This window comes from Rhinatrema bivittatum, chromosome 2 (genome assembly GCF_901001135.1).
Source record: "Rhinatrema bivittatum chromosome 2, aRhiBiv1.1, whole genome shotgun sequence".
NCBI classification, from domain to species: domain Eukaryota; kingdom Metazoa; phylum Chordata; class Amphibia; order Gymnophiona; family Rhinatrematidae; genus Rhinatrema; species Rhinatrema bivittatum.
The window spans coordinates 240,850,372-240,863,391 of record NC_042616.1 but is presented as its reverse complement, the minus strand read 5'-3'; the positions used below and the strand labels follow the sequence as shown (position 1 = coordinate 240,863,391).

The 13,020-nt window shown below is 44.6% G+C and overlaps 1 protein-coding gene across 1 annotated transcript in view; it reads left to right on the top strand.

The window, feature by feature from the left end:
* Positions 1–13,020, top strand: part of DNAJC13 (DnaJ heat shock protein family (Hsp40) member C13) — a 701,712-nt gene that overhangs the window by 528,680 nt on the left and 160,012 nt on the right. The window contains 1 exon segment of the mRNA XM_029587070.1: positions 6,616–6,793. Coding sequence (XP_029442930.1) covers positions 6,616–6,793 — 178 coding nt within the window.

Here is a 13,020-nt window from a genome sequence, read left to right as displayed (position 1 = left end):
CTATTCTAGACCTACGGGCCCTCAACAAGTACCTTCAACGAGAAAAGTTCAAGATGGTCAGCTTGGGATCGCTTCTACCTCTTCTACAAAGAGGAGACTGACTCTGCTCTCTGGACCTCCAGGACGCATACACCCACATTGCAATAACTCCAGCTCATCGCAAGTACCTGAGGTTTCTAGTAGTCCCCAAGCACTATCAATATCAAGTGCTCCCATTCGGCCTAGCGTCTGCGCCACGAGTCTTTACCAGATGCCTCGTAGTTGTCGCAGCCTTCCTTAGCACCCAAGGTGTTCACGTCTACCCCTACCTGGACGATTGGTTAATCAGGGCTCCCACTCAGCAAGTGCTTTGTCGTCCCTCAATCTAACCTTACACACTCTAGTTTTGCTAGGATTTCTCATCAACTACGACAAGTCCTACTTAGTCCCATCTCAAACCTTCTCGTTCATTGGGGCAGACTTGGACACCTTACAGGCAAAAGCTTTCCTACCTCGACAACGAGCACGGACTCTTGCGTCCCTTGCTCACCAGCTGCAGTCTCAGCACTCCGCGACTGCACGCCAATTTCACGTCCTCCTCTGACATATGGCGCCCCCAGTCCATGTCACACCAATGGCCCGCTTGGCCATGAGACTCATGCACTGGACTCTGAGGGCTCAATGGACTCAAGCTATTCAGCCTCTGTCGGTCATTGTCCGCATTACTGGCTCACTCCGTCTGTCTCTTGCCTGGTGGAAAAATCAGACCAATCTCCTCCAGGGATTGCCCTTCCAGGTTCCAAATCCTCAAATCATTCTCACCACCGACGCTTCCAACCTCGGGTGGGGAGCCCATGTAGCCAATCTGCAGACACAAGGCTCTTGATCTCCAGAGGCAGCCAAACACCAAATACATTTCCTGGAACTTCGAGCAATCAGATATGCTCTCAGGGCCTTTCAGGATTGCCTCTCAAATCAAGTCATCCTGATTCAGACGGACAACCAGGTGGCAATGTGGTACATCAACAAACAGGGAGGCACAGGCTCCTTCCTTCTGTGTCAGGAAGCTGCGCAGATTTGGGAGGAAGCTCTCTCCCATTCAATTTACCTCAGGGCCACCTGGTTACCGGGAGTGGACAGTGTCCTGGCAGACAAGCTGAGTCACATCTTTCAACTGCACGAGTGGTCTCTCAACCCCTCGGTAGCGAACTCCATCTTCCAACAATGGGGATATCCTCGGATAGACCTCTTTGCGTCCCCACAAAACCGCAAAGTGGAGAACTACTGCTCTCTCATTCGCAGCAAACACTCTCAACCCAGAGATGCATTCTCTCCCTCTCTTGGGCAACCGGTCTGTTCTACGCATTTCCTCCACTTCCTCTTCTCTCGAAGACTCTCGTGAAGTTACATCAGGACAAGGGAACCATGATCCTGATAGCACCTCACTGGCCACGCCAAGTGTGGTTTCCAATACTTCAGGACCTCTCCATCCGCAGGCACATTCCCTTGGGAAAGGACCCCCTTCTGATAACTCAAAACGACAAGTGCCTACGACATCCCAATCTTCAAGCCTTATCCCTGAAGGCATGGATGTTGAAAGGTTAATCCTTAACCACTTAACCTTTCTGAGCCAGTTTCCCATGTCATGTTTGCTTCAGGGAAGCCTTGCACGAGAAAAGCTTACTCTTACAAATGGAAAAGATTCACGTCATGGTGCTCTTCTCAGTCCCTTGGTCCCTTTTCCTGTCCAATCCCGAAATTTCTGGACTATCTCTGGCATCTATCAGAGTCAGGTCTTAAGACTTCCTCCATTAGAATGCATGTCAGTGTGGTAGCTGCCTTCCATAAAGGTGTTGGGGATGTCTCTATATCAGTACACCCCCTTGTAACACGTTTTTTGAAGGGCTTGCTCCACATCAAGTCTCCGCTACGTCCTCCGGCCCCTTCTTGGGACCTTAATCTAGTTCTGGGTTGGCTCATGAAACCACCATTCGAGCCTCTTCACTCTTGTGAACTTCAATATCTCACATGGAAAGTGATTTTCCTTTTGGCTATCACTTCAGCTCGCAGAGTTAGTGAATTGCAGGCTCTAGTTACCTATCTGCCTTACACTAAACTTCTGCAGGACCAGGCGGTACTCCACACCATCACAATTCCTCTATCTAAGATTTCAATAGCAGAGCTCTCTTTAAACTGTGTTAAGTTCTTCATTACATCAGTTTGATTTCCTCCAGTTTTCTTCATTGATTTGGTCAAGAAAAAGGCTTTATTAATTATTGGTATCTGAGATTCATCGAATTTTAAACATTCAACAAGAAACTTTGTTAGTGTGCTTTGGGTATCCTCACCCAAAGCTCGTGGAAAATTTAGAAATCTCAGGTTCAAGTGCCTTGTGTAGTTGTCAAGGGATTCCAGTCTTTTGGATTGGATCCCTATGTCCTTTATCAAATTAAGATTCACCAATTGCACTTGATTTGTCTTTAATTCCATCTCAGCCATCTTATTTCCCAAATCCTTTATTTGTCCACCCAAGTTTAGATTTAGGGACTGTAATTCTAATTCCACCTTTTCATATTTACTCTCACAGTCTTTGACTAGCTGTCCTAAGCTAGCCACAAGGTTCCATAATTTATCCAGGGTTGCAACTGCCGGAGAAGCTTTTCATGGGTAATGATTCAGATGAACTGAACCAAATCACGGTGAACCTAGAAGATATGGTAGGCCTGATTGACAAACGGAAGAGTAGTAAATCACCTGGACCGGATGGTATACATCCCAGGGTTCTGAAGGAACTAAAAAATGAAATTTCAGACCTATTAGTAAAAATTTGTAACTATCATTAAAATCATCCATTGTACCTGAAGACTGGAGGGTGGCTAATGTAACCCCAATATTTAAAAAGGGCTCCAGGGCGATCTGGGAAACTACAGACCGATTAGCCTGACCTCAGTCCCAGGAAAAATAGTGGAAAGTGTTCTAAATATCAAAATCACAGAACATATAGAAAGACATGGTTTAATGGAACAAAGTCAGCATGGCTTTATCTAAGGCAAGTCTTGCCTCACAAATCTGCTTCACTTTTTCGAAGGAGTTAATAAACATGTAGATAAAGGTGAACCAGTAGATGCAGTGTATTTAGATTTTCAGAAGGCATTTGACAAAGTTCATGAGAGGCTTCTAGGAAAAGTAAAAAGTCATGGGATAGGTGGCGATGTCCTTTCGAGGATTATAAACTGGCTAAAAGACAAGAAACAGAGAGTAGGATTAAATGGACAGTTTTCTCAGTGGAAGGGAGTGGGCAGTGGAGTGCCTCAGGGATCTGTATTGGGACCCTTACTTTTCATTATATTTATAAATGATCTGGAAAGAAATATGAAGAGTGATGTAATCAAATTTGCAGATCATACAAAATTGTTCAGTGACAAATTGTTCAGATTGTGATAAATTGCAGGAAGACCTTGTGAGACTGGAAAATTGGGCATCGAAATGCCAGATGAAATTTAATATGGATAAGTGCAAGGTGATGCATATAGGGAAAAATAACCCATGCTGTAGTTACACAATGTTAGGTTCCATATTAGGAGCTACCACCCAAGAAAGAGATCTAGGCGTCATAGTGGATAACACATTGAAATCATCGGTTCAGTGTGTTGTGGCAGTCAAAAAAGCAAACAGAATGTTGGAAATTATTAGAAAGGGAATGGTAAATAAAACGGAAAATGTCATAATGCCTCTGTATCGCTCCATGGTGAGACCCCCACCTTGAATACTGTGTACATTTCTGGTCGCCACATCTCAAAAAAGATATAGTTGCGATGGAGAAGGTACAGAGAAGAGCGACCAAAATGATAAAGGGAATGGAACAGCTCCCCTGAGGAAAGACTAAAGAGGTTAGGACTTTTCAGCTTGGAGAAGAGACGGCTGAGCAGGGATATGATACAGGTGTTTAAAATCTTGAGAGGTCTAGAATGGGTAAATGTGAATCAGTTATTTACTCTTTCAGATAATAGAAAGACTAGGGGGCACTCCATGAAATTAGCATGTGGCACGTTTAAAACTAATCAGAGAAAGTTCTTTTTCACTCAACGCACAATTAAACTCTGGAATTTGTTGCCAGAGGATGTGGTTAGTGCAGTTAGTGTAGCTGTGTTTAAAAAAGGATTGGATAAGTTCTTGGAGGGAGAAGTCCATTACCTGCTATTAAATAAGTTGACTTAGAAAATAGCCACTGCTATTACTAGCAACAGTAACATGGGAACAGACTTAGTTTTTGGGTACTTGCCAGGTTCTTATGGCCTGGATTGGCCACTGTTGGAAACAGGATGCTGGGCTTGATGGACTCTTAGTCTGACCCAGTATGGCATGTTCTTATGTTCCTCACGAAACCCATCCGCCACCCTGCAGTGTTGGGTCTGAAACCGTTTTATTTTATTTTTTCTCTCTCACCTTTTGCTACAAACGAGACTGAAATGAGATCCCAGTGGCCACAGGGATTATGGCATGCTGGGCATGTTCAGTGTGCCAGTCAAAGTTCTAGAAACTTTGACAAAAGTATTCATATCCTTGCCTACCACGGAAGGTCTGAAGAAGTCGGAAGAAGGTCAAATGCTACGCCATCTCGACATCGGCAGACTGCTGTCCACATACCTGGAAATGTCAGAAGCAGTATGAAAGATGGACCACCTGTTCGTCCTGCACAGCGGGAAGAAGCAAGGGGAGGCGGCCTCACGGCCGACCATCGCCCGCTGGATTAAAGAAATTATCAAGGCAGCCTACGTAGAGGCAGGAAAACCACCGCCTCTACAGGTCAAGGCTCATTCTACCAGAGCGCAAGCGGCCTCTTGGGCAGAAACTAAGATGCTGTCGCCTGCAGAGATATGTAAAGCGGCGACGTGGTCCTCCCTCCATACCTTCTCCAGATTCTACCGTCTGGACGTCCAGGCCAGGGAGGACACAGCATTTGCGAGGGCGATCCTACACTGTCCTCGGGCAGCCTCCCGCCCAGTCCGGGAGTAGCTTTTGTACATCCCATTTGTTTTGAGTCCATCTGCTACACGCTAGGAAGTGTTGAGATTACTTACCTGATAATCTCCTTTTCCTTAGTGTATGCAGATGGACTCAGCATCCCGCCTGGCTGCCAGTATACATGGGGATTCGCCGACTCACAGTAAGACATGTTTTCTTATATAGGGCATCCACCTTGCCGGGTGTCGACGCCTTCCGGCTGAGTACACTGGCGGTCTCCAGCTACCATCAATTGGTCAGGGTAATCCTGTTCATTTAATCGATCGGTCAGTCACACATATATCCATAAAAGCTTTTGCAAGGAAGATTACTGATTTGCTACACTTCCTGTGGGGGTATATGTACCCGTGCTGACATCAGATCCGTCTCCAACTGCTAGCACGAGCACACTATACCCATTTGTTTTGAGTCCATCTGCATACACTAAGGAAAAGGAGATTATCAGGTAAGTAATCTCAACAATACATTATTCAAACTTATCCATGTGCAGTAAGTCACAATATACTTCATTTAGTTATGTATTCTATTGATTTTGAATATGGCTTTAACATTATACAGTTAACATTTTAGGCTTATAAAATTCAGTGTGCAAAAATTCTACATTGCTGGTAGTGATCTGTCAGGCAGATGATTCTCAACTGTCACTACAGAAACAGATATTGATAACTTTGCAGAATGTTTTTGCAGGTATGATAAATTTGCCAATTACTCTTCCCCTGTCAAAAGCTAAGTTGACAGTGACACAACATGTATTTGCAAAAATATTTTGCATAATAATTTTTTGATATTGCTTTAATTTATAAAAGTCCATTTCTGTTTTTGTGACAACTGGGTTTTGCATTTGCATAGGGGATTTTTCAATTATACATCTGGTTGGTTGTGATTTCTTATTTTGGCCCATGTTTGTGAAACAGTTTTCCTTTGGGAAATACAGCAACAACAGTGTTACTTTTCTTTTAGAGAAAAACTGAAGACTTGGTTATATACTATGTATTTACCCAGAAGCATACTAGAGGGCTGGAACTGGAGTATTGATATGCCAATGCAGAATATTTGTCATGTACATTTGTTTATGCTTATTTATGACTATAATTTTAATGTTATTGTAAATCTTTGTTATATTCATGAAAAGGTGAGACATCAAATGAATAAAAGTGGAAAATAGATATGCTATGTACTAAGGAAAATGCTATTCCAGCAGCTGTCAGCCAGTTGCTGTTTTGGAGGTCAGGAATAAATTTTTTCATTGCTGCAGAATTGATTTTACCCTAGCTTGCCATGTAGAGAGAACTGTTGGGAAAACAGGAGGAGGATGAACATGATGGAACTCTGGTCTTCTTTAAACCTATATAACCATGATTTGAATTCTGACGCTGTGTTATTCCTTGAATTTGAAGTGTGCTTCCATTTATTTTGCTATGCAGTAAGATATCTGTTCATTGCAGTTTCCAAATGTAAATCAATTCCAAATTCCTGTTAGATCATTTCTTTATATTTAGAGCCCATACAGTATCTTATTTCCTGATTGTCAATGTGAGTATCAAAATATATATAATTTTTTTTTATGCAGCGCCTCGTTACTTGCTTAAAACTATCTCTTTATTGGCATAGCTTCCAAAAGCATTTGCTGCTAGTCTTCTGGATTACATTGGATCCCAAGCACAGTACCTCCACACATTGATGGCCATTACTCAAACTGGAAAAGTAGAGTCAGAACAGCATGGAGATCGGCTGCGAAGGGTGGAAATGGCCTTGGAGGCTTTAAGAAATGTCATCAGACATAACCCAGGTAGGATGATTTGTCTATCCTTTCTATTAGGAAGCCTACTGTAAAGGATCTTGTTACAGATAGTGGTTTATCCTTATATAAAAAATAAAAAGACAATGTGAGAGCCAACAAAGTTATTATAAATATGGTATGTTATAACACAATTTGAATACAATGTCAGACATGGTACAAATTTTACTTTGGAAAAATATTTGTTTTTATGCAAAGTTTGTTATATTAAAAAAAACAGTAAAAAAAAAAAAAAACAGTGGGATCTCATTTAAAGTATGTATATTGAATTACCTAGCAATGAAAACATGCAACCTAGATTATATAGAGGATGATTTTCACCACTCATGAAAATTTTATTTTCTTTAGTATCAGAACTAAATGATATGATACAAGTAAGAAAGTATTAGAAATTGCACACAGAATAGAATAGTCACTGAATGTAAAGATAATTAACTACAGCAATTTAACCTAAAAGCTAATACCGTATGTGAACATTCTTGATGTAGCTCTCCTGAGATCTCTCAAGCCAAATTGTAGGTGACATTTTTTTTTTTTTAAAGATTAGTGATTTTTATTTTATGTATGTATACTTGTGTATTTTGTCATATACTGTGGATTGGTCCTCAGACAATCAAAATTTGTAAATGATTACCAACAGCAGTCTGTTCAAATCAAGTACTTATAAGTCCCCACTTTAAAATCCTAAGTCAGATTCTTTTTTTCACAGTTTCCTTACCCTTGGTTTGTGTGTCATGGAGTGGAGAATCAGCTGGATGGGGGGGACTCTGATGGTCTCCCGTCAGACCCTTCTCCTCCAGATGAGCAAAAGTGATGGCGGAGGCCATCCCATTCCAGCTTTTAACTGAAGAGGATGCCAGGCACAAAATGCTTGAGATCCTTCAAATCATGGAGCATACTAAGGAGTACACAAGATACTTAAGGAGTTGCTGCCGAGGATTTGGGAACACCCTCTCACAGTGCCTCCCATTAATAAGAAGGCAGACAGGGTTTACCTCGTCCAGAAGGCTGCCAGATTCGATAAGCATCAGCTGCCTCACCTGTCCGTGGTAGTCAAGTCTGCCCTCAAGAGGGCCGAGTGCTCTAGGACCCATTCCTCGTGCCCCTGGGAAAGGACCACAGAGCAATGGGAAATTATTGGGAGGAAGGTGTTTCATGACACCATGCTTATTGCCTGCCTCGTTGCCTACCAACTCTGTATGAGCCAGTACTCGTGGGACATCTGGAAGCAGGTGCAGGAGATGGCTGAGCAGCTGCCTTAGCAGCAAGACACCCTCATATCGCTGGTGCACAAAGGTCTAGAGTGCGGGAAATATGAGGAATGTGGGTGAACTGTGTTTTCAAGACAGCGAGGGTCTCTGCCATGGGAGTCTGCACCCACAGAATGGCTTCGGTCCTCAAATATCTGACATGAGGTACAGGAAAGACTCACTGATGCGCTGTGTACTAGAGAGAATCTTTTTGGAGATAGGGTGATGGATGCTGTAGCCCAACTCCAGGACCATCATGAAACCCTCCAATAACTCTCTCCCAGTACTCCAGAAACATCATCCTCCTCTAAGAAGCCATCGAGGCTAGGCCCAGGAAGTCTTTCTTTCACTAAAGGAAGTACTATCCTCCGCCTCCTCGATCTGCCCACAACATCAGAGCTCCCGTGGCCATCCCAGGCAGCAGAGAGCTCCCAAGCCCAGCCAGCTCCTCTGTCAACTTCGGGGACAGGGTTTGACTGGGCTGTAGGGAGCATAAGCCAGTTTCCTATACCTAGGATGATGGACCCTTCAGTCGGGGGCAGGCTGCTGTTCTTTGCGAACCAGTGGCCCAGTGTAATCTCGGACAAGTGGGTTTTATCTATCGTCCACCAGGGGTATCAGTTCTATTATTTATTTATTTATTTAACAATTTTTCTATACCGACATTAAAATACACATCATGTCGGTTTACATGATAACAAAAAGGTGGAAATTACAAATAACAGGGGGGGGGGGGAGAAGGGATACTAAGAGTAACTGGGGGTCGGAAGGAGACCCCAACAAGTAGGAGGAGAGAAACGAGAGGAACAGAAACATATAAGTAACAAGGTTAACTATGGGGCATCTCACCAAATTGCCCCCATGCCCATTTTGGGGACCGGTAACACATCAGGAAGTACTTTGAATGGAGCTCTCCTCCCTCTTAATGGCCAGTGCGGTCAAGCCCATACCACCAGGGCAAAGAGGGCGGGGATTCTACTCTAGGTACTTCCTGAGTCCAAAGAGAACAGGAGAACTCAGTCCCATCCTAGATCTGAGGGCCTCGAACAAATTTCTAAAAAAAGAAAAGTTCACGATGGTTCCCCTGGGCGCCTTGATCCCCCTTTTACAAAAAGGAGACTGGCTATACTCCCTCGACCTAAGACACACACACCTATATCGAGATCTTCCCAGGTCACAGGAAGTATCTGAGATTCATAGTGGGAAAACAGCACTTTCAGTACCCAGTGTTGCCGTTTGAGCTCGTTTCCACTGCACAGTTCTTCACTAAGTGCCTGTGGTGTTAATGGTGGCACACCTCCGCAGACTGGGAGTGCATATTTTCTCCTGTCTGGAAGATTGGCTGGACAAGAGCATATCTCAGGCAGGGGTCACCCGGCCCATGCACTTGACCATTCAAGTGTTGGAGTCACTAGGGTTCATTCTTTTCTACCCAAAGTCCCATCTCAGCCATTCACCTCAATTGGACTTTTTATGAGCCCTGCTAGACACGGCTCAGGTCAAGGCCTTTCTGCCATGCCAGTAGGCCGTCACCTTGGTGACTATTCCAGCAGACGTTCAACAGAGCCAGCGGGTATCAGCCTGGCACATGTTGAGGTTGTTGGGCCACATGGCCACAACTGTCCATGTCACTCCATTGGCATGCTTACATATGAGCAGAGCCCAGTGGACCCTGTGTTCACAGTGGCGCCAGGCCACTCAGAGCCCCCAGTATTGCATCTGAGTCACCCTATCTCTCAGGGACTCCTTGTCCTGGTAGCAGGTACTCTCCAATCTGGGACAGGGTATTTCCTTTTGGAGTCTATCAACTCCAATTGTGTTAACCACAGATGCATCCACCCTACGGTGGGGAGCTCATGTGGATGAGCTTAGCACCCACGATCTTGTGGATGGCTCAGGAATGTTCTTGTCAAATCAAATTCCTGGAGCTCTGGGCGATCAGGTATGTGCTATGGGCTTTCAGAGATAGGCTGTCCAACAAAGTTGTCCTGATGCAGACCAATAACCAAGAAGCCATTTGATATGCCAACAAGCAGAGAGGCATGGGATCGTACCTCCGGAAACCATGCAGATCTGGTCGTGGCCCTGTCTCATGGGATAGTGCTTAGGGCCATATATGTGGCCGGGACGGAGAACTTGGTGGCAGACAGTTGAGCCTTCAGAGCCCATGAGTGTTCCCTGGACCAGGGGTAGCAAATCAGGTATTCCACCTCTGGGGAAGGCCAGATGTAGATCTGTTCGCGTCCCCCTGCAACAGGAAGGTGCCTCGGTTCTGCTCCATGTCCAGGTCAGACAGCAAAACAGCCTGAGATGCCCTGGCCCATCATTGGGGCAAGCGTCTTCTGTATGCATATCTTCCAATTCCCTTAGTGGTGAAGACTCTCTTGAAGCTTTTCAAGGACAGGGGGGATTATGATCCTTACAGCCCCTCATTGGCCAAGACAGGTCTGGTTTCCACTCCTGCGGGAATTATCCATCTGGAAACCGATCAGTCTGGGAACTTCCCCAGATTTCATCATGCAAGATCAAGGCAGCTACAGCATCCCCACCTCCAGGCCCTGTCCCTCACAGCCTGAATGTTGAGAGGTTAATCCTGCAGCTACTTGATCTTTCTGAGGATGTGTCTCGGGTCCTGGAGGCTTCTAGAAAGCCTTCCACTCGAAAGTCCTATGGACTGAAATGGAGGAGGTTTTCCATGTGGTGTGAGCAGAAGCCCTACATACATTCTCCTGCTCCACACAATAACTGCTTGATTACCTTCTACACCTTTCAGAGCTGGCTTAAAAACCAACTCCATCAGAGTTCATCTTAGTGCAATCGGCGCATACCACCACAATGTAGATGGTATGCCCATCTCGGTTCAGCCTATAGTTCATTTCATGCGGGGCCTTCTTCAATTGAAGCCTCTCCTAAGGCCGTCTGCTATGTCTTGGGACCTCAACATGGTGGTAGCTCAGCTGATGAAAGCTCCTTTTGAGCCGTTGCACACTTGTGACCTGAAGTATTTGAACTGGAATTTTTGGTGGCGGTCACTTCATCATGCAGGGTCAGTGTGCTCCAGGCCTTTGTGACTTACCCACCTTTTTTTTATCATTACATGGTAGTCTTGCTTACGCATCTTAAGTTCTTGCCTAAGGTGGTGACGGATTTCCATCTTAACCAGTCAATCGTCCTGCCAGTGTTCTTTCCCAAACCCCATTTGCACCAGGGTGAACGAGCACTGCACAGTTTGGACTGCAAGTGAGCCTTAGCCTTCTATCTGGAGCGAACAGAAGCCCAGAGACAGACCACCCAACTTTTTGTTTCTTTTGGTAAGAATAGGTTGGGGGTTGCTGTTGCCAAACAGACAATATCCAGTTGGCGAGCGGATTGCATCATTTTGTTATTCCCAGGTGGGACTGCAGCTTGGGGGTCCTGTCAAAGCTCATTCTGTCAGAGCCATGGCAGCGTTGGTGGCCCACTTGCAAGTAGTTCCCGTGGAGGAGATCTGCAAAGTTGCAATGAGGAGTTCTCGCCACACGTTTACATCACGTTACTGTCTGGATGGCCAGTGTGACTGTAGGTTTGGCCTGTCTGTCCTGTAGAACCCAATTCTCCCAACCTAGGGCCCGTTGTTTGGGTTCAGGCGCTCTCTCCCTCTGTTACCAACAGCACCGATGTTGTGCCCGTTAGCACCTAGTTGGGTGTCTGTTGGTCTCCTTTTTGTGTTGGGGAGCAGCCTGTAGCTAGGGATTCACCCATGTGTGAGGACTACCATCCTGCTTGTCCTTGGAGAAAGCAGAGTTGCTTACCTGTTACAGGTGTTCTTCGAGGACAGCAGATTGGTATTCCTCACAAAACCTGCCTGCCACCCTGCGGAGTTGGGTTTCTTCTGTTTTATTTTAATCATAATTCTATGTTACGAGACTGAAGAGGGATCCCACGTGGATCCGCATCAGCTCCATGTGATGTCCATGTGATGTCATCTATGACATCACATGTTAGTCACATGTTAGTCCATGTGATGTCATCTATGACATCACATGGACTAACATCCTGCTGTCCTCGCAGAACACCTGTTACAGGTAAGCAACTCTGCTTAATGTAGATGTGGGTTTACTGAGTATGAAAGAATTAGAAGAAGCATTGCTAAAATGTACAAATAGAAAAGCTACTGGACTAGACAACATAAAGAGGGAATTTTGGAAATATGGAGTTTACCTCAGATGAAGACTATTGCATTTGCCAAGTTTTCACTGGAAATGATGTGAAATAATTAGTTTAATAAAATACAGGTTACAAAATAAAGTCTTAACTTACAGCAGTCTCAAGATGTTCTACTAGTAGCGAAAACAATGTGTTTAGATGAGGCTGCTCATTACTGACATTTTTGCAATCAAATAGGAAAAAAGAACAGAATTTAGATTTTGAAAAGCATTTGATAGGGTTGACCACAAGAAACTGTTGAATATCTTGGTGAAAAGAGGATATCCTGAACACTTTAACAAATGCCATCCAAAATGTATATGATAAAACATACGTATCAATCATAGAAATAAACTTCCAAAACTGATTGAAATAAATCCAGGAATAAGACAAGGATATGTCTCCAGAATTCCCTTGAATTGGAAAACATTTAAAAATAAAATAGTTTTTGCTGATGGCCAAGTTATCTCTGCGTATAAGAAAGGTAGTTGCCTGCGGTTTGTGACAAATCATGTTTGTTTTTTTGTGTGTGCGCTCCAGTCTGCATATGTTAGTCCTGGGGGAATTCTGCGCTACTGCGGAGCTCAGAATTTGCGCAGAATTCCCCCCCCCCCCCCCCTCGCAGAATTGCCAAATTCTGCGCAGAAAATGTCAGAGTAGACCACGGCATGCTGCCAACGGAGCGCGCAAAGATGAAGGCCCTGACGTGCTGTTCACGGCGAAGATGAAGGCCCCCCTGTGTGCCGCGGGATGTGTTCCGTTCATGGCAAAGATGAAGGCCCA